The 21990-nt window shown below is 44.4% G+C and overlaps 1 protein-coding gene across 4 annotated transcripts in view; it reads left to right on the top strand.

The window, feature by feature from the left end:
• The window catches only part of astn1 (astrotactin 1), a 411265-nt gene that overhangs the window by 156151 nt on the left and 233124 nt on the right, over window positions 1-21990 (top strand). For all 4 annotated transcript variants that reach the window (XM_066680749.1, XM_066680748.1, XM_066680747.1 and 1 more), the window contains 3 exons: window positions 1492-1659; window positions 13161-13245; window positions 18801-18875. In XM_066680749.1, the coding sequence (XP_066536846.1) occupies window positions 1492-1659; window positions 13161-13245; window positions 18801-18875 (328 nt within the window). The remainder of the gene's footprint in view (window positions 1-1491; window positions 1660-13160; window positions 13246-18800; window positions 18876-21990) is intronic.

Genomic DNA, 21990 nt, shown 5'->3' with positions numbered 1-21990 from the left:
TTTGAAAGCCTGGGGTTTGGGGGAATAAAGGCTGTCGTTTAAGCCTCGCTGGCACGCTCTTGGCCTTGAGCAACTGGGAGGAATACGGCTCCTCGGCACAAACACAGGGTCACGCTTGTTTACGGCTTCACTACGCCTCAGAATAATAACCCCATCTCACCCACTGCAGTCTCTCTCTCTCTCTCTCTGGCTGTGCATTAACAGTCAGGAGCCATCTCGGCTGGTGGCAGGTGTTTTCACCTGAGGATAAAACCTAGAGAAAGTCAGGCTTATTCAGAGACACTGTTTGATTTATGAAGGTCCAAGAACTTTCTGTCTCTCTGTTCATGTCCAGTAGCTGTTCTAATGTTTGTAGACACTTCTTATAAACAGTGCATTCAGCAATTTTTAAGGTGCACCATTTGAATAGATATTAAACTGCGCGCGCACACACACACACACACACACACACAAACAAACACACATTGTATACCATCAATAGAAGGAACACTCCCAACATTGATGCTTTTGAGCGGCCAAATTCAAACACAAATTTAACGTTTTTGATTTAATAATTACATAAAATAAAGAAGATAATAATAATAATAATATTAATTAATTAATTCATTCATTATCTGTAACACTTATCCATTTCAGGGTCGCGGTGGGTCCAGAGCCTACCTGGAATCACTGGGTGCAAGGCGGGAATACACCCTGGAGGGGGCGCCAGTCCTTCACAGGGAATAATAATAATAATAATAATAATAATAATAATAATAATAATGGTTATTGTAAGCAGACTGTTAACCAACAATGTATTTAAAAACTATAATAAGAGAAAAGAAAACAAATGAAAGCCAAACACCGTAGAAACACCGCAGGCTGGGCCCAGCAAAATAAAGTACAAAAATAATAGCCTCAAACTCCTACAACTCCAGTAACAGCCACTCAGTCATTACAGGTGTGTGGGTTATGTTTACTGAAGAACTTCTGGAGGACAATGTACACATGGATGAATTGGACTCACAGAACAAAAGGAACTAACACCATGACCACGGTAAATTGCACACACAGAAAAGCAAGGCTAGGCAAAGCACAACAGGCCGGCTGCATGATGCCCATTGGAGGAAGACTTCACGGGGTGCAGAACTCTCACTGGTTGCAGGCTTTTATATGGGTTTTAAGTGCAGGGGTGTAACAGTCCACTAGAGGGGTATTACACCATCAATACCTGGCCTTACTACTGCTCGCATGGTAGCTATCAAATCCTCACACCAATGTTCCAGCACATTTTGATAATACTCTACTATGGTTATTGTGTATTAATGCTGAATTATCTCGCAGACAATAATATGAATATACAGACTGAGCAGGTGTGCAGATGTCTGTGTTCGCGTGCTGTACCCTGCTGCGTTATAGACCAGGCGCTATTGCGCTTCCTGCAGAGTTTCTGTGCGTGTTTAATGGATTTTTCGGCAGCTTTTTCAGCATCTGTTCTCTCTCTCTCTCCAGGCTCCCGGTTTGTCCTGCTGCAGGGCAGTCAGCTGGATGCCTCCGATTGGCTGAACCCAGCCCAGGTGCTGCTGTACTATCAGCAAAACGCAAGCGGACCCTGGGTCAACGAACTGTGTGGACGTCGCCTCCTGGATCCCTGCGAACACCAGTGTGACCCAGATACGGGTACGTTTCCCCACCAGTTTTACCCCACACATTCTCATCTAGCCTGGTCTATTGGTCACCTCTTTAAGGTGGCATGGTTCATGATGCACGGCTGCACTGTAAAAAATGTGACACATTTGTTAAAAAAAAAATATGGCAACAACGTGACATGTAATATTATTGAGTAGATTCTAATTTTCCAACTTTTAAGTAACATTCATAGAATAAATTAACTAAGTTTAAGCAAGAAAATTATGTAAATGTTAATAAAATACACAGTTAAAATGTGTTGGATTTAGTAATAACATGCCTAAATTTGAATCAATATAGCTCAAAATATTGAGTAAGTACAACTTAATTTCACAAGGAAAGGACTATTTCTCTGAGTAAACTTAATTAATATTTACTACATATCTTGCAAGTATTGAGTAGCATGCACTATGTTTCTGGAGAAAGCTTGTTTCTATTTACTAGTTGTAGTAACTTTACATCTATTCAATAATATCACGTGTCACTTTGTTGCCATAATTTTTTTTATTTTAAATCTACTTAATGTGTCCTTTTTGTGCCATGTTCGAGTCAACAGGTCAATATGCATAAAAATAATACCAGGTAAACATTTATTCAACTCTTGCAAAATTTATTCATACAAAAATTGAAAATTGATACAACTACATCAAGGATCACAGGCAGAATGTATTTTGGGGATGTGATGCAAGGTCGAAGCTTGTTGGTGCACTTAAATCGCAACAATGTTTTGAGACTGCACTCATCTTATACCAGATCAGTTTAATTAGGATTCAGCGTTCACCTGCAAATAGATGAATATTAGTTTTAACTTCATAAGCAAGGGTAATGTTTTAGTGTTGGTCTTTTCTATTCATCTATTTACAGGTGCATCCTGAGTCCTAATTAGATTGACTGGGTATAAATATTAACAAAAAATGATATCTTGTATTTAAAATACATTATGTACATAAAATATAAACAGACATAACCTTGCTGTACAGTCAAATCATTTAAACCAGACTCTAGACAGTGAACAAACACAGGTCATAACATTTTATAGAAATGATTGGAATTGGAATTTCTTGCTTTTAAAAAGTACTAATTATATTGTTTATAGTGGTGCCCTCAAGTCACACTCGAATTTGGTTTTACGATTCAGATTCACAGAAAACTGGGAACCATATCAGCTACAGCCTGTTTTCAAACACTACAAAATGTCCGAAAGACAAATTAGTGCAATTAAACAGTGAATATAACACCGTTTCTGACAAAGAAATAACATCAGCAGTAAAAATTAAGAGTGATCTGAATGGTCTACTTGACCAGAAACCATCAGGCTTCTTCTACACCTGGTTGTTTTATGTATTATCCAGTTTATCAAAAACCCTCCCAGTAAAATCAACACCCATCCTAATACCATTGGAAACTCCTACTAGAACAATCAATACCACTCTTAATACACAGCCCCATTTTAAATAGTCAAAACCCAACCAAATATAGACATAACCCCACTTTACCTAAGCTAATCATCCCAATACAAAGAAAATCCACACATGCACGGTAACCCAGAAATGTCCCGGAGTTTTCCTGGAGAAGCAGTATATGTGAATTCAAACACCTAAAATATTTGTCCCGGATTTTACACAGACACTATCATCCTATCGCCCCTGTACTACCTCTGGGTAACATCAGAGTGATTCCATGGGTGAAAAGAGCTGCTAATATTCTGGAAAATTCACCGTATCTCCTGTAGGTCCTGCACAGGGCCATGCCTACACAGTGTAACAACAGCAGAATATTTCGAGGATGCTTCTGATACAGGGAAATCTCCCATGGTGTGCTGTGTGTATGTGAAAGGACATCTTCCATAAAATATCCTGACATGATTCTCCAGAATTTCTCCGGAATTTCTCCAGAATTTGTATGTGAAAATAGATCAATACAATCTACAATCACTCCCAGTGCAACCAAATGCCCATTAAAATTACAACTACACAAACCAAAACCAAGCATATGTAATGTAAAGCATTTCCAAAGCTATGAATATCACTGTCAGTACAACCACAACCCCATCTTACAAGGGGCAGCTGAGGCTTGGTGCTTTGGGAACTGGAAGCTGTAACCGGAAGGTTGCTGGTTTGATCATAGTTTTGAAAATGCTTTAAATGAAGTACCCTTGAGCAAGGCACCGAACCCCCAACTGCTCCCTGGGCACTGTGACTAGGGCTGCCCTCACTCTGGGCTTGTGTGCTCACTGCCCGCTAGTGTTCAATCGTGTGTGTGTGTGTGTACATGTGTGTTTCACTGCACGGATTGGGCTAAATGCGGAGAACAAATTCCTCTGTGTGCAACCACAGTGGCCAATAAAGTGATTCTAATTATATAATCAGAACCACCCAAATTCACCGTAAACCCATTAAAAAACACAACTGAAAACCCCACAGTACAAATCTGAACCCCACTCGGTACAAACAAAACCATGTCTAATACAACGAATACATTGTACAAATATACCCAAAAACACCAGCCAATGATGGATAAGCCCTGGCAGTGAAATGCTTTAGACAGCCAGGGTTCTTTTACATCACAAGCCTAAGGAACCAATCATGATTGTCGGATGTGTGGGTGGAGATTGAGGCAGGTGCTAGCTGTATATTCATAGTTCTACATTTAATGGAAAAAAAAACAAAAACAAAAAAAAAAACAAAAAAAAAACATGTGTATTGTTACAGCAAAGACTGTTTTAAATTCCTAACCTTTATCTGGAAATAACATTTATATCTTTAGCTCTGGACAAAGGGAAGGTTTAAGAACCTAAAAGCAGATGAGAGCAGTGTCACAAAGGTGTTTGTGCATTTTATTCTATTAATAGGCATTCGTAGATACAACTTTGGGTCTTGTTTTGACATCAGTGGCAGTGTCCTTGTTACAGAGTCTCCCTGGTTCCTACCTCTCAGTTAGAGCTGGAGCGCTCTGTTTCTCCAGACCTCTCGCCTTGTTCTGACGCTGTGTTAATCCAGATTCTGCTGTTCGTTCTCACCTCTCTCTGGTTGTATGCATTTTTATCTCCTTTTGCTTGGGGAATTATTTTACACTCACTTTAACAAGCAGGAACTGCCCAGATTGCTGAGCATGAGTGTTTTATAATTAGTCGCAGGGATAATATCCCAGCAGGTGTTGACCCTAGGAACATGCTGACACAGCAGAGACCTCCACCAGGAGGGTCCCCACTCTGCTCCACTGCTGGATCTAATCAGTGTCTTCAGGAGCAGCGGTCCAGGGGGCAGATTATTTAAGGGGAGCTGCTGTTACGCACTTCGAACCCTTCATTTACAGAGTTAGGAAGTGATTAAATGTGAACTTTCTAGATTTAATCTGTTGTAATCAGACGGTTTGTCTACTGAGGGCAGAGTATAGTTATCTGAGTAGTTATAACTGAGAAGTGTCCCACCAATCCAAACCCGCGGAAACAAGGCACTCACATAGTCAGTTTTCTGTGTGCTGAAAGCGTCAGAAAGCATGGGATAAAATGAGCCTTCTGATTCTGCTCCACTTCTGACACCAAGGGCAGAGACTTTAGGCTCACCCCACCCCCTCGTCCGAGTCTGTCCAATCACCCTGTGTTTATGTGAGAGCACAAAGACGAGGTTAAATGCAGCAAAACAGACACATTGGTGGAGGTTTGGAATGTAAAGTGCTTAGGGGCTCTAGAAAAGACACTCTATAAACGTGACCTTGTACAAGAATACTGTGGTATGAAGCTGTGTTCTCTGATGTGTTGGAGCTCCATCCAATACTTGTGGGATGAGTCAATGTGGTCTAAATCTAATCACCCAACATCACCCCTGCCCCCGTTGTTTAGGTGGAGAAGAGGCTGTGAATGCAGCCTTCATTTCAGAGCACATTGCAGGTTTGCAGGTGTCTACAAGATGTGTGTGTGTGTGTGTGTGTGTGTTTCTTTTGAAATAGCCATGCACATCAAAGGAAAGAATTAATGACATAGAAATAGAAGTGCTTTTATAGCACATCTTCAATCATCTCCTGCTGAAATAAATTCGAGCCGAAGTACCGTTCCTCGAAAAGCGTTCCTCCCTGTGTTTATATCCATAATTCAGCAGGGCTAGGGTCTCCGGTGGTCTTTGAAAGGCGATTCCTCCCAGCCTAAATGAATCACAAGTTGTACCGGTGGGAACCCAGGCCTTGATTCCCGGTAAATGAAATCTTACAAATGAGGCCTTGGCGCTGCTTCGGTTCAATAATTGCATTGTGCTTTCCATACGCTGCATTCATAATGAAAGCCTTGGAAAGGTGGGCTCCGGGATCCGAGGGTAGATGCGGAGAACAGGGGGAAATGGTAAAACTGCCTGAATCGAACCAGTGGGAGAAGATACTGATGAAAGCAGGGATGGGGAGCGACAGAAGAGAGGGCTTCTGCCTGTGCTGGGAGAGATTGCGATGCTGTACTGATGAGATTGGGACAGATACTGCGAGTCTTAGAGCTCCCGTCAGCTCCTTTTCAGTCCCATACCTTGCTCCGCTGAGCTTTTATTAAACAGAATAACAGCCACCTGATCCGTTCGCTTAAGCTTCACTCATTTAAAGGAATAATGGATCCTCCGTGGGCTCCTCTCGCCGAGGTCAGGGAATTATCCAGGACTTGAAACTTCATTAATAAGTAATAGAGCAAAAGCCGCAGTGTTTGTCCAAATCCGATTGATCTGATGGCTCTGTAGCAAGCGTGAATATAAACACTGTGCAGAAGTCAGCATTATTTTATTTAAAGTGTATTGCTTTGGAAATTCCCCCGTGCTCCGCAGTGAGAGCTATGAGCTCTTGTGCTTTATTTATGTTCAATGTCAATATTTTATTGACCCGAGAAAGTTAGCACAGATAGTTGTGGCGTCTGATCCGCTTCGGCGCAAGTGCAGCAACATTCAGCGTCAAAGTCCGGAGCTCAGACAGTCGGCACCTCTGATTTGCGATGCTGATGTGGAGCAGCACCATCGCAAGACGAGCCCTCCTACCACTGTGTCAACTTGTAGGGAGGTCTGTCCACTTTGCCGCTATCTAGGCTTCACCCCTGGGCAGTTATTTCCACTCATGCAAGACCAGGCTCCTATCTCTGAATGAGGAGAGAACTCTAAACCCAAATCTCAAAACCGGCTGGGATTCTCTCCATAAACAGAAGCCATGTTGAGTTTTCAGACGCTCCACATTCATTCCTTAAAGGCTGATCCGTCTCCTCTTCATTTATGAAGGACAAATGCCCTACACTGTTTATAGTCGCTCTGCAGATTACACCACCAAAACACTAGGGCTGAATCTCAAATATCTTCCTCAACCCTACGTAGTGCATATTTTTCATTCATTCATTCATTGTCTGTAACCCTTAATACAGTTCAGGGTTGCGGTGGGTCCGGAGCCTACCCAGGATCACAGGGGGCACAAGACGGGAACACACACTGATGGGGTGCCAGTCCTTCACAGGGCGACACACACACTCTCACACCTACAGACACCTACAGACACTTTGAGTCTCCAATCCACCTACCAATGTGTGTTTTTGGAGCATGGGAGGAAACTGGAGCACCTGGAGGAGACCCACACAGACACAGGGAGAACACACCACACTCCTCACAGACAGTCACCCAGAGGAAACCCACGCAGACACAGAGAGAACACACCACACTCCTCACAGACAGTCACCCGGAGGAAACCCACTCAGACACAGGGAGAACACACCACACCCCTCACAGAAAATCACCCGGAGGAAACCCACGCAGACACAGGGAGAACACACCACACTCCTCACAGACAGTAACCCAGAGGAAACCCACGCAGACACAGAGAGAACACACCACACTCCTCACAGACTGTCACCCGGAGGAAACCCACGCAGACACAGGGAGAACACACCACACCCCTCACAGACAGTCACCCGGAGGAAACCCACGCAGACACAGAGAGAACACACCACACTCCTCACAGACAGTCACCCGGAGGAAACCCACGCAGACACAGGGAGAACACACCACACTCCTCACAGACAGTCACCTTGAGGAAACCCACACAGACACAGGGAGAACACACAACACTCCTCACAGACAGTCACCCGGAGGAAACCCACGCAGACACAGAAAGAACACACCGCACTCCTCACAGACAGTCACCCGGAGGAAACCCACACAGACACAGGGAGAACACTAGTGGTATAGTTGAATTAGTTTAGTTTATTAATCAGTGAAGTGCGAGGGAGTATGATGCTATGTGATACATAACGTAGATTAAATGCTGTGTCAGGAATGAAGCAAATACAAAGCAAGCAGTTTTTTTTTGTTTTGTTTTTGTTATTTGTTTTTTTCTGTATGCGCAAGTATTTTTTTTCCCTTTTTCCACATTTTCATTCATACAATGACGTCCAGCCTAATGTCTGAGTAAATCACTTGCCATGAATTGGCTGTGTTCTGCAATCTCTGTAGAGTTTATATTTCTGCATGGTTCAACTTGATCCATGTTCGTCTGGCTCCAACCAATCACGGACAGTCATGGCTGTGTTGACACGACATGTAGTTACATTCCAGGGGAGGTGAATGTCAGGCTGTGGTATACAGCAAAGGTTTCTAAGTGGGACCTACATGTTGCTAACAGTCTCGGATCAACAATAAAGCATAAATTAAGGAATGTCACAACCTGCTGAGACACAACTGTGGTTGTGTTTACATTCACATTTTACATTCACATTTAGGGGATTTTGGCAGATGCTCTTATCTAGAGTGACTCACAAGGTTACTGGTATTACATGTAGGCCAACACAGTGTTAGGAGTCTTGCCCAAGGACTCTTATTGGCAAACTGGTTGTCCAGACCTGGAATCGAACCCAGGTATCTCACTGTACCACACCAATCACCAAACGTACCAGTGTAGTTTACTGTGCTACACAATGGCTGAAGAATTAAAAGGTCTGTGACACCAGAACACCCCCCTCTCCCCCCGCCTAAATAAAAAAAAAAGAAAAGAAAAAAGTTACTTCACCAGATTAGGACTCTGTTCGTTATGCACTGTGTGTGTGTGTGTTCAGTAGAGGTGGAGTGACAAGATGTAGCCCTGTCTGATCCCCAGTGTTTGTTCAATACTGGAGTCACCGGGAACTTGTTGTTGTCTGATCCAATTGTCATTTTGCTGCTTAACGCTGTCAAGGCTCCCTGTTTTACACCAGCTCTGATAAATAGACACAGGGAACCCGCTGTATGGGTTTATCTTCACTTTCACAAGTGCCTCAGGTAACAAACATGGAACGATCAGCAATGTAAATGAAGCCTTAATTATTCTCATTGTTTTTGAATGGCCATATTGTGCATTAATGATGGGTAATGCATTGAGTGTAGTGTTTCTAATCTGTGACTAGTAACTGTAAATTTAATACAGACAGCCTCCCTGCACCCACCGGCAATACACCCACAGTCTGAATACTTCAGATCTGGAGCCGATCCTCTCCAGTCCCCTGACCACACATCAGATAGTATGTAGAGAAGAGACGAGAGGGAGTGACCGAGTCGCTTTATTTAATGTTTTCTATTTTAAATAACAGTCAATAAAGCATTTATTCTCCTTTTATGTTGCGCCTGCTACTTTAAGCAGCAGCGCAATATATTCTTCTATTTTTCAGTATTCTTATTATTCCCCGTTTCCTTGTCCGCTTAACTCATCCCGCAGTTTTCAAGCTATCGACTCTGTTCCACCTGGAAATCGTGCATATTATAGCGAGGATGTGGGCTTGTATACAGCTTTCCGGTAACCACACTCGTTTACCCGCTACACACATTTTTCGCTCTGTTTTTCCCCAGTCATTTCTATGGAATTAATTTTCAAAGTGCTCTAACTCTGTCAATTTTCAAGCTATGGACACGAGATTTCAGACAGTCGGACCCGGGTGCACCAGGACCCATCACGTCCGTTTTTGGACCTCTTGCACTCATCCTTCCCTTTATATCCCTCCTTCAAAATCCCTCCATTCATTTGAATGGGTGACAATGATTATGTTATGGCTAAAAAGTGAAAAAACGGTTTTCGGGCAGAGTAGCTAGAGTGCGGTGACATCACACACTCTAGCTTCTCTGTGCCCAAACACCGTTTTTTCACTTTTTAGCCATCTTTTTTTTAGCCACTTCCTTATAGTTTCACCTAGAAACTTCATTTAATTTTAAATGGTAGAGAAACGTGTCCTTTCTAGCACCTGTAAATGAACATTTTTGAAAATACGGTTTTTAAGTTATGAATTTTTGTTCGCACTAGGGAGGGTTTCGGCTCCAAAAAAGACACACGGAACACAGAATTTCTAAATTTTGCCTGTATTTTACTCGTCATTATACCATCAATTCTCGCTCAAAGTGCAAACATTTGTACACCATTTTGATCGACAGACTTTCCTTGTCGCTACGGTATGTTTTGTTCATTTTTGGCCCTGGAAAAGTTTTCGAGCTACGGGAGGTTTTTTGGAGGATCCCCCACCTGGTCAAAATTCATTGAATCGTGAGTCTGTCAGTTGTGTTCTGTCAGCGTGTGTGTGAGAGAGAGAGAGGGGAGGTGGAGGGGGAGGTGGAGGGGGCAGAGGCAGAGACTGAGGGGGAGAGCTGTGAGGGACACAGAAATACATAGGCAGTCTCTAACACTTTTTAAAAGTCATTTTTAAAGTGGACGCCTTAATTATCCAGGATTTATAAAGGGGATTTTTTAGAATACCGCCTTCAAAATATACTGGCTGTCTTTTCTACATTTTATCCTTTATTTACAGTGGTCATTTTTACATGTGGACATCTCAATACATTTGTGGGTTTCTTAAGGTGGAATTGTTTTATAAGGTGGAATTCAAAATGTATCGTTTTGCATTCATGGCCTACGGAGCTCCATAGAGTCCAATATGAACTGCCTGTGAGAGAGTGCTCTCTTAACATCCCACTACCAACAGCTTAGAGTCAACTCCTTCACCATAGCGTCGCCTAGGGACCCACGTGTTTACCGTATCGACGGCTTCACTTTAGGTGGGAAAGACACGGATCGGGGGATAGGGGGTTTCAACGGCGCAACATCTCCCGTTTCCTCCTGGAAATGCAGACCTATAGTTTAGTTTGTTGTTTCATTTAAACATAGGCTAGTGTTGTAAAACTGTATGTCTCCACTTCTCTTTGGAGAGGCTCAGATGAAGGAAATACACAAATATTTACAGCATGCTTTAACATGATAGTAGTCATTTTGATCAATAATATAAATATTGCCCACGTTTTTATTTTTTTTTTATTTTTAAGTCACCATTTTTGGAGAAGGATTGTAAATATAAACAGATGTAAATTATTGATATATTCATCTCCACGTGTACTGGAGAGGGTCTCACAGCATTTGAGAAAAAAAAAAGAAAAAGAAAAGAAGTCCACTGTAGTAAAGGGATCCCACTGTGATTTATAATTAGGAATAAAAGACCACTATTTCTGTTAGCCATATTAGCATTTTTTGTCACAGAATCTAATGGAAAACTGTGGCCTCCAGTGCATTTCTCTGCTCGTCTGACAAAGTCTGAGTGAGTTGTTCATAAAGAGATCATGTACAAGCTTCAGTAATCCTGTGATTTTTTTTTTTCCACTCTGTAAGAAACCACAGGCATAAGATGTATTTTAATGTCTCTTTTTCCCCCTGTGTTACAGAGTAAATAATCTAATCACACTGATCCCTTGCTCTGAGCAGAGAGTGGAATCGAATCTTGGAGGATAGTGTTTTAAAGTGATGGTTTCTCAATTATTTCTCTGCTTTTTTTTTCCTTTAAGTCGAAAAAATGCAGAAAACAGCACTTAGTTTACAAAGATGAGGTGGATAAATGGGTCAGGGTTGATACATAATCAGTCCTCAAATTGAGGCACCATTGACAGTGACCGCACATTAAATCCATGAATAACACTTTGTAAACTTTGTAATTTGTAAACTAAACAAACTATGGAGATAAGCTTCCCATAAGACTTCACTTATCATGCCCTCATCGCTCCCCATACCTCCCTCCCAGCTTGTTATGGGCCTCTGTCACACTTCCAGCCCATGCTGCTGGTTCTAACCCTTCTCTCCTGCTGGCTCAGTAGACTCTGAACACCACCTTATTTCCCAGGAACCATCAGGCAGTCACATGACAAACCCAATATATCCTTAACCCTATCAGGACAGACGTCCACGGTCCACTTCACCTGAATTCTGATCTCCACGTGTTTTCAGTTCATTCCTCAATTAGTTTCATATAGAAGCCTGGGCTTATGCTAGTCATGTTGTGAAGGTATGTTACTGTTGTTGGTACTGAGTACTATACTGTGTATAGACCTGGTTGTGTTTTGGAAATATGTATTTTTTTTTATTTCCCGTTCACTGCTTTGTTGTCTTTGACCTTGGCCTGTTCCTCAGCTCCCATTTGTGGATTGCGCTTCCATTCAAGAGTCCAGATTCCACTTTTAATCTGAGAGCATCTGAGTTGTTTTCAAAGACTGACACACACTGGAATTCTCAGAAAGCTGTAGGTTATATTTCACAGTGTTTGCTTTGGAGAATGTCAGGGTTTGCTGTAAACTGGGTCTGCAGTCCATTCAGGGCATGCTTGAAAACACTGTTTAACTTCAGTGATTCGTCATGGCATCAGTGGCACAGGTCCAACATCAATCTGTGTAATGCAGATGTAAACCTTTACCAGGTCCCATCACCATTGTGTACAGTATGTGTGTGTGTGTGTGTGTGTGTGTGTACTGGCATTCTCATTGTGTTCTGATTCTGCTGCAGAGATTTTAGAATGGCCCCACCCCCTCATCTGAGTCTGTCCAATCACAGCACTGGACCCGCATTTATGTGAAAGCACAAAGATGAGTGCTGAGAACAAAACGGAGAAAACAAGAGAACAGAGAGAAAACGGCTAAAAACCAGAGCTTCTGCTCCTCGCTCCTCACTGCTGTGCGCTCGGGGTCGGGGTGAACAGCGAGCGGCTCATTATCATTTAAAGGAACAGGTGCTGAAAGCGGGCGTTCTGAACAGGGGCTGTTTACACAGGGGGAGAACACTGCTGTGGGGCTCGTGGGGTTTGGACCAAAGCAGATCACAGATGTTTTATTAAGAAACAGAACTGTGTTCCACTGTTGAGACAAGGGGGGTATATCCTTTTTTAAATGTTGTAATCAGCAATGAGGGGACTGTGAACACACAACTCCCAGACACTCACTGTTTGTGAAGGAGTGTAGTGTGTTCTCCCTGTGTCTGTGTGGGTTTCCTCCCATAGTCCAAACACACACGTTGGTAGGTGGATTTACTGTGCGAAGTGTCCACAGTCGTGTGTGTGGGTGTGAGTGTGAGTGACTGGGTGAGTGTCCAGGTTGTGTTTTTGCCCTGCGCCCTGTGGTCCCTCCCTGACCTGGAACAGGATGTAGTGAAGAAGCTGTAACAGAAGATGAATGATTGATGTGATTGAGTAATTAAAAGTGTTATTTCTGTGTTTTCAGGAGAATGCCTCTGTTTTGATGGATACATGAAGGACCCGGTTCACAAGCATCTCTGCATTCGCAACGAATGGGGACCAAACCAGGGGTGAGTGTCTTGACTTAGGGCTCTCTTAGTGTGTGTGTGTGTGTCTTAATCTCACTCTAATTCACATTAACTGCAGGTGGAATTCCTGGATAATAATTGGGATACAGCACAGTACTCTCCCATAACATCAGCAGCAGTTAAACCATTATCCACTGTATATAATGGACTATTTTAAACAGTGTTTTAAATCACTTTAATATCCTCCAGTTTCTCATGATGTATGACGTACTGTGTTTTCCCATAAACAGCCCTCACGCCTCTCACTCCCATGTGGGACTCTGTCGTAGGTCATTTTTTTAGGGGGCTGTCTTTGGGGACATTATAAATTGCTCCATTAATTTGCTGGGGACCATTATAGGGCTTTAAACGTGATTATTACAGGAGTGTGCTCCTTTTAAACATTGCTTTAACTTTCCACACTCCCTCCTGATTTAAGCGAAGCCTCAGAAGTGTTTCTGCTAAAAGTAGCTCTCCCGAATCTTTCTGTTGTTGGTCATTTCAGTGAAACGTGCACAGGAGCACGTGTAAATTATTCTGCTAATTTACCTGGGGCCCATTACGCAGGGTTTTTTCTGGGAGTGAGATTCTCTTTTGAAACATTGATCCAACCTTCCTTTCACACGTCCCTCATTATTTAGGAGAAGGCAGAAAGGAGAGGACTCTCAGATGTGTCTAAAGGAAGCAAATAAAAAGTTCCCAGGCTTTAAAGATGAGATCTTAAAAGCTGCTCAAACAGATGGAGTCTCGTCTTGTTCCTGAAATCAGTTTTGACAGCAACAGCAGGTTAAAGACACAGTGGTACACCATTATCAGAGAAAAGAACAGAGGAATGAGTCCTTTGATGGAAAGCCTCAATTTCACACACTCACTCAGTCACTCACACACTCACACCTGTGGACAGTGTCACACACTCACCCAGTCACTCATACACTCACACCTGTGGACAGTTTCACACACTCACCCAGTCACTCACACACTCACACCTGTGGACAGTGTCACACACTCACCCAGTCACTCACACACTCACGCCTGTGGACAGTGTCACACACTCACCCAGTCACTCATACACTCACACCTGTGGACAGTTTCACACACTCACCCAGTCACTCACACACTCACACCTGTGGACAGTGTCACACACTCACCCAGTCACTCACACACTCACGCCTGTGGACAGTGTCACACACTCACCCAGTCACTCACACACTCACACCTGTGGACAGTTTCACACACTCACCCAGTCAATCACACACTCACACCTGTGGACAGTTTCACACACTCACCCAGTCACTCACACACTCACACCTGTGGACAGTTTCACACACTCACCCAGTCACTCACACACTCACACCTGTGGACAGTTTCACACACTCACCCAGTCACTCACACACTCACACCTGTGGACAATGTCTCACTCACACTCACCCAGTCACTCACACGCTCAAACCTGTGGACAGTGTCTCACTCACACTCACCCAGTCACTCACACGCTCACATCTGTGGACAGTGTCACACACTCACCCAGTCACTCACACCTGTGGACAGTTTCACACACTCACCCAGTCACTCACACCTGTGGACAGTTTCACACACTCTCTCAGTCACTCACACACTCACACCTCTGGACAGTTTCACACACTCTCTCAGTCACTCACACACTCTCTCAGTCACTCACACACTCTCGCAGTAACTCACACACTCACCCAGTCACTCACACACTCACACATGTGGACAGTTTCACACACTCACCCAGTCACTCACACACTCTCTCAGTCACTCACACACTCACCCAGTCACTCACACACTCACACATGTGGACAGTGTCACACACTCACCCAGTCACTCACACACTCACGCCTGTGGACAGTGTCACACACTCACCCAGTCACTCACACACTCACGCCTGTGGACAGTTTCACACACTCACCCAGTCACTCACACACTCACACCTGTGGACAGTGTCACACACTCACCCAGTCACTCACACACTCACGCCTGTGGACAGTGTCACACACTCACCCAGTCACTCATACACTCACGCCTGTGGACAGTGTCACACACTCACCCAGTCACTCATACACTCACGCCTGTGGACAGTTTCACACACTCACCCAGTCACTCACACACTCACGCCTGTGGACAGTGTCACACACTCACCCAGTCACTCACACACTCACGCCTGTGGACAGTGTCACACACTCACCCAGTCACTCATACACTCACGCCTGTGGACAGTTTCACACACTCACCCAGTCACTCACACACTCACGGCTGTGGACAGTGTCACACACTCACCCAGTCACTCATACACTCACACCTGTGGACAGTTTCACACACTCACCCAGTCAATCACACACTCACACCTGTGGACAGTTTCACACACTCACCCAGTCACTCACACACTCACACCTGTGGACAGTGTCACACACTCACCCAGTCACTCACACACTCACACCTGTGGACAGTGTCACACACTCACCCAGTCACTCACACACTCACACCTGTGGACAGTTTCACACACTCACCCAGTCACTCACACACTCACACCTGTGGACAGTGTCACACACTCACCCAGTCACTCACACACTCACACCTGTGGACAGTGTCACACACTCACCCAGTCACTCACACACTCACACCTCTGGACAGTTTCACACACTCACCCAGTCACTCACACACTCTCTCAGTCACTCACACACTCTCGCAGTAACTCACACACTCACCCAGTCACTCACACACTCACACATGTGGACAGTTTCACACACTCACCCAGTCACTCACACACTCTCTCAGTCACTCACACACTCACCCAGTCACTCACACACTCACACATGTGGACAGTGTCACACACTCACCCAGTCACTCACACACTTACACCTGTGGACAGTGTCACACACTCACCCAGTCACTCACACACTCACGCCTGTGGACAGTGTCACACACTCACCCAGTCACTCACACACTCACGCCTGTGGACAGTGTCACACACTCACCCAGTCACTCATACACTCACACCTGTGGACAGTTTCACACACTCACCCAGTCACTCACACACTCACACCTGTGGACAGTGTCACACACTCACCCAGTCACTCACACACTCACGCCTGTGGACAGTGTCACACACTCACCCAGTCACTCATACACTCACGCCTGTGGACAGTTTCACACACTCACCCAGTCACTCACACACTCACACCTGTGGACAGTGTCACACACTCACCCAGTCACTCACACACTCACGCCTGTGGACAGTTTCACACACTCACCCAGTCACTCATACACTCACACCTGTGGACAGTTTCACACACTCACCCAGTCACTCACACACTCACACCTGTGGACAGTTTCACACACTCATCCAGTCATTCACACACTCACACCTGTGGACAGTTTCACACACTCACCCAGTCACTCACACACTCACACCTGTGGACAGTTTCACACACTCACCCAGTCACTCACACACTCACACCTGTGGACAAATTTTCACTCAGTCTCTCCATTCACCACTTTCTGTGTGGAGTGTGTTTGGACTGTGGGACGAGCACCTGGAGGAATCCTGCACAGACAGAGGGAGAACACATCACACTCTGCACAGACAGTGATCTCAGTAACACCACCTGCAGCGCCACCTTGTGCCCACCACTGTCATTGACTTTATTCATTATTAACAGTGTGTCACAGTGTGAGAAGAGCAGCTGTGTAAAACACGGCCTGGACCGGGGATGGGATTGTAAGAGAGCTGTGGTTAAGGCTTCTGAAGATAATTAGACTCTGTCCTCCCTAAAGAGAGTCCACTGTGTAAAGCCTGTCAGGATTTTTGGGTCCTCATTAAGAATCGGAGGTGAGGAAATCCTTGGTGTTTAATTGGGAGTGAGACGGGAGTGAGATGGATCTGATAATTAAAACTCCGATCGGAACCATCAGGAAGATTGGTGCTGGGGAGCGGATAAATGTCGGGATGTAGGGGGCTCCCGCGCTATGTCTCTCTCCGGCTCGCTCGCTGGCTCAGTCGGTTATTTAATTGGGTTTAACACCTCGGGGATTGAAGCAAGAAGAAGCCTGGCCTCAAAGAAAAGGGAAAAATAATAATAATAAAAAAGTTTCATAACGTATTCCTCAGCTTTTAGTAAATTGCAACAATTGATTTGGTTAAAACTCCTTAAAAAGAGTGGGCTGCAGACAGCAGGCAGACGCCGAGAGAGTACAGTGAGCTCCAGCATCCGTCAGACAGTCCTCCTCCCCAACATTCCCACTGGAGACGGACAGCTTGAGTCACTTCAGAGGGCTCTAGAAGGGGGCTCCTACGCTTTTGACGTAGTACTAGGTAAACATCACTAGGTCGATATGAATTCAGGTGTGGCCACAGATTCAGACTTAACCCAAAGCCTCAAATCTCATATCAAATCATTTATTCATCTGCATCCAATCAATGCAGAGTTTAAGCCATAGCCTGCACCGCTGCCCCATGCCGTTATGAGCTTGTAAACATGTGCGTTGGTGTGTCTCCATCCCTTCGCTGTTACACCAACAACATATTAGCGCTGAATCGCTAGTGTCTTCCTCTATCCTCTGTAGTGCACAGTGTAGGTCATAAAATATTGGTTTATGGTTCTCTTGTCAACTCTATCCATGTTCGGCCGACTGTGGATCAGTCACAGGTGATGTAATGCCTAGTCAGAAATGGGAATCATTTCAATGGGAATGTCGTAGGGTACAAGGCTATCCCACAGACTGGACGTAGAAACATAAACTGACCTTGAGTCTGAATATGCACTAAACTGATGTAATATAATTTAAGGTTGAATTAAACATTATTCCCAGAATCCCACTGCTCCCATAATTAGGACTACAGTATCCATAGGTCTTATTAGCATTGCTTTTTTCCTTTATTGTATCTGGACTCTTCCAGTGCTCTTTTGAAGCCTCTGTGTTCGTGCGGACGCTGCTCCCCGGACCGTTCCGCTCGAGTCTTCCATATGTCAGGTCCTGAAGGACGCGCTGTAATGTTGACAGAGCGGCCCCTTGGTGTAAAGCAGACGTCGAGGGCTATAACTGCTCAGACTAACAGCTCCATCCTGGAGGCGTCAGCTCCTTGTCTTCTCTCCTCTTTCTCAAGAGACCCAACTCCCCCCTCCCCCCTCCCCTAAAGCTGCCGCCACAACTGAATCACCATCAGCTTAAATACACACATCATCTTAACACACATCTGCACTGCAGGGCCAAAGGTCTCCAACATCTCCAGCGTTTCCCTCCTGAAATGAAGGGAGATAATCGGGAGGTTGGGCCTCTTCTGCTGCAGTTACAGCTTCCTTTCTTCTGGGAAGACTTTATTCTAGATGTAGGAACATTGCTGTGAGGGTTTGATGGCAGGTTTGAAAGCAGCGATGAGGTGACGTACTGATGTTGGATGATTTGTTTTGGATCCCATGTCGTCGCGTTGGTCTGGGATGGATCTGTCACAAAGGGGAGGTTTCTCCAAAAGCAATTCATTGTAGATTTGGAAATAATGCCGTACTCAGACACCTGCTGATCTCTCTTTCTCTTTCCAGCCCTTGGCCCTACACTATCTTCCAGAGGGGCTTTGATTTGGTGATGGGGGAGCAGCCGTCTGATCGCATCTTCAGGTAAGACTCAGTTATGTCTTTTAATAATTTCTTTAAATTAAAAAATAAATAAAACTACAAAACATCCAAGAAACAACCAGTCGGTGTAAATGACACAATTTGACTTTTGATTTTCAAAGATTATAACAACGTACTGTCTCCAAACGGTGAGAATAGGTAGGATTTAAGTGATGATTGAGATACCAAATCATTATTATGAGATACTATTTCATTATTGTAACATATTGAGCAATCATTATTATGAGATACTAATAGCAGTTATGTGATAGTAAAGCATAATTAGGAGATGGTAAATCATTATATTACATAATAAACATTTATTAGAGAGTAAGACGATATGAGATAGTGAGTCATTTTATTACATAATAAGCCATTACTCAGAAATAGTACATGTTTATTATGAGGTAAAGAGTCATTTTAATGAGATATTAAGATGAGTCACTATCTTGAGATAATAAGAAATTGTCATGAGTCATATTTATGGGATATAAAACTATAATCATTCCCAACTTTATTGTTATTTATAGTGTATTGTGTTTTGAAGGCGGCACGGCGCAGCAGGTAGTGTCACTGTCACACAGCTCCAAGGACCTGGAGGTTGTGGGTTCGATTCCCGCTCCGGGTGACTGTCTGTGAAGAGTGTGGTGTGTTCTCCCTGTGTCTGTGTGGGTTTCCTCCGTGTGACTGTCTGTGAGGAGTGTGGTGTGTTCTCTCTGTGTCTGTGTGGGTTTCCTTCGGGTGACTGTCTGTGAGAAGTGTGGTGTGTTCTCCCTGTGTCTGTGTGGGTTTCCTCCGGGTGACTGTCTGTGAGGAGTGTGGTGTGTTCTCTCTGTGTCTGTGTGGGTTTCCTCCGGGTGACTGTCTGTGAGGAGTGTGGTGTGTTCTCCCTGTGTCTGCGTGGGTTTCCCCCGGGTGCTCCAGTTTCCTCCCACAGTCCAAAAACACACGTTGGTAGGTTGATTGGCGACTGTGTGTGAGTGTGGTGAGTGTGTGAGTGAGTGTGTGTTGCCCTGTGAAGGACTGGTGCCCCCTCCAGGGTGTATTCCTGCCTTGCGCACAATGATTCCAGGTAGGCTCTGGACCCACCATGACCCTGAATTGGATAAGGGTTACAGATAATGGATGGATGGATGTGTTTTGAAGTAGTGGTATGGGGCTTCCTTACGCAACTGAGAGATTGGGGTGCTTACGGTGCTGAAAATATAGTGGAAATATATTCAGAACAGTCATCTGAACATAGAGAAAACAGCCATTTCTACAGTAAGATCATTAATGGCACGAGGAGAGTAAAGTACAGACTCTTCCAGGACATTGCTCTGAAACGTAAAGTCGACCAAACGTAGAACAGCATGTGTCTAGAAAATAAAGGCAGTTAATCTGTTATTTGATCCATCTTTAATGGGATTAGAAAATGCAGTAAACTACTTTCACGTTACCCAGGATCTAGTTTCATTTCTGCCTATATCTGCATCTGCATTCAGCTCCTCTGGTTTGAATAAGGCCAAAAAAAGACATCACAGATGGGAAACAAACCTAATTAAAATAGTGCAGTGTCTCTGCGGAAGCTGGACCTTCCTCCAGGCTGTGGACCGCAGTCTCTAGCTCAGAACCAGGGTTAAATCAATGCAAACTTTAAATATCACAGAATGTGAGGGTTACGATTTGCCATATTTACCAATAATAATCCACTTTCATTGACATATCACTGAAAATCAATAACTCTGCGGAAATCTCCAGGCTCCAGATCTGTTTTCATGCTCCTTCATTAATGCATTGGTGTTTAGTTTTAAAGCTGAATGTCCATTTTTACACTCTTCAGCATTCGGCATGTTACTGTAAGTACTTAACCAGCATTTAACCAGGCATTACCAGCTGTTTTATACACCAGTCCGCCATAGCGTTATTCTGAGTGATAGGGATCAGACACAGCAGTGCCGCTGGAGTTTATAAACAGTGTCCAATCACTGTCCACTCCGTGAGGGTCCTGGGGTTGTTAAAGTATGCAGAGCATTCTGTAATTGAAGAACTACCAAGTGCTCCTGTGGTAGGCCGGTGGAGCTGAGAGAATGGGCAGTGAGAGTTGAAACAAGGAGGTGTTCATCAGGTTGTGTTTGATCGGTGTATGGTATCTTTATGGAAACAGGATTCTGAAGAATTACAGAAGGACCCCGTCCACAAAGATCAACACGTGATGAGTCGTGCTGTTTAAGCACTCTGCAGATCACAGTTGTGTTTATTTGTGCAGCTCTCCACTGAATCCGTTTCTCCTGCGGGGCTCTTGGTGGGATGCAGCGTGGCGTTCCCGTTCGCAGCGTCTTGACAAGGCCTCGCTTATTTCAGAGCGGCTGGAGATGTGCTGTGGTAATTGGGTGCTTTGTTATACCTGAGGAAGGCGCAAATTCAAATCTCGGCTGGAGCCGTGCCGTCGGATTCACGGCCTGGCGCTTCTGGCTTATCTTCCCGAGCGAACCTGAGACTCGGAAAGGTTCCGATTCAATTTTACGGAGGTTTATTTTTTTATTTTTATTTTTTTTTTACGTATACAGGATTGATTCAGAGCGAGGAAGAAAGAGCCGAGTCTGTGATCAATTTCAAACCTTTGCTTTTATTCGTTTATATCTCGTGCTGTGGGCTTTGGGGAGGGTTGGGATTGATATTTGTTTAACGTTTAAAAAAAAAAAAAAGAACAGATTCCAAACGTATATGTACATAGATGGATCGGTTCTGTTTTTTCCTCCTGTATGGATTTCTATCAAAGCGTCTGCCATCCATTAAGTGTCAGAGCTGTATCTCAGCTTTTGGGACAGCCTTCTGTAATCTGATTTACTTTCCAATTTCTGTGCCATTCAAGACAGTGATAGGCAATATCTCCGCAGTTAAAGCGTGATTATGAACTCCGTGTCTGTAAATGACTGATTGCGGCAGGGGCGCCTCGCTGCCAGAGAGAAGGACGACTACAATGACACTGAAATGTTGGGGAATCTGCCGCCTGCCACGGTAGATATCTGCACGCGGAGATGTTTCATCCCCGCCGCTCGGAGGCAGTTTTTTGTGTCGGACATTGTGCCTCGATGTGTTCCCGTGGATGTGTTTTTCCTTTTTGAGCTCACGTCTG

The sequence above is a fragment of the Hoplias malabaricus genome, chromosome 9 (genome assembly GCF_029633855.1).
Source record: "Hoplias malabaricus isolate fHopMal1 chromosome 9, fHopMal1.hap1, whole genome shotgun sequence".
NCBI lineage: Eukaryota > Metazoa > Chordata > Actinopteri > Characiformes > Erythrinidae > Hoplias > Hoplias malabaricus.
The sequence above is the reverse complement of the archived record's forward strand: the minus strand, read 5'-3'. Positions and strand labels throughout refer to the sequence as shown.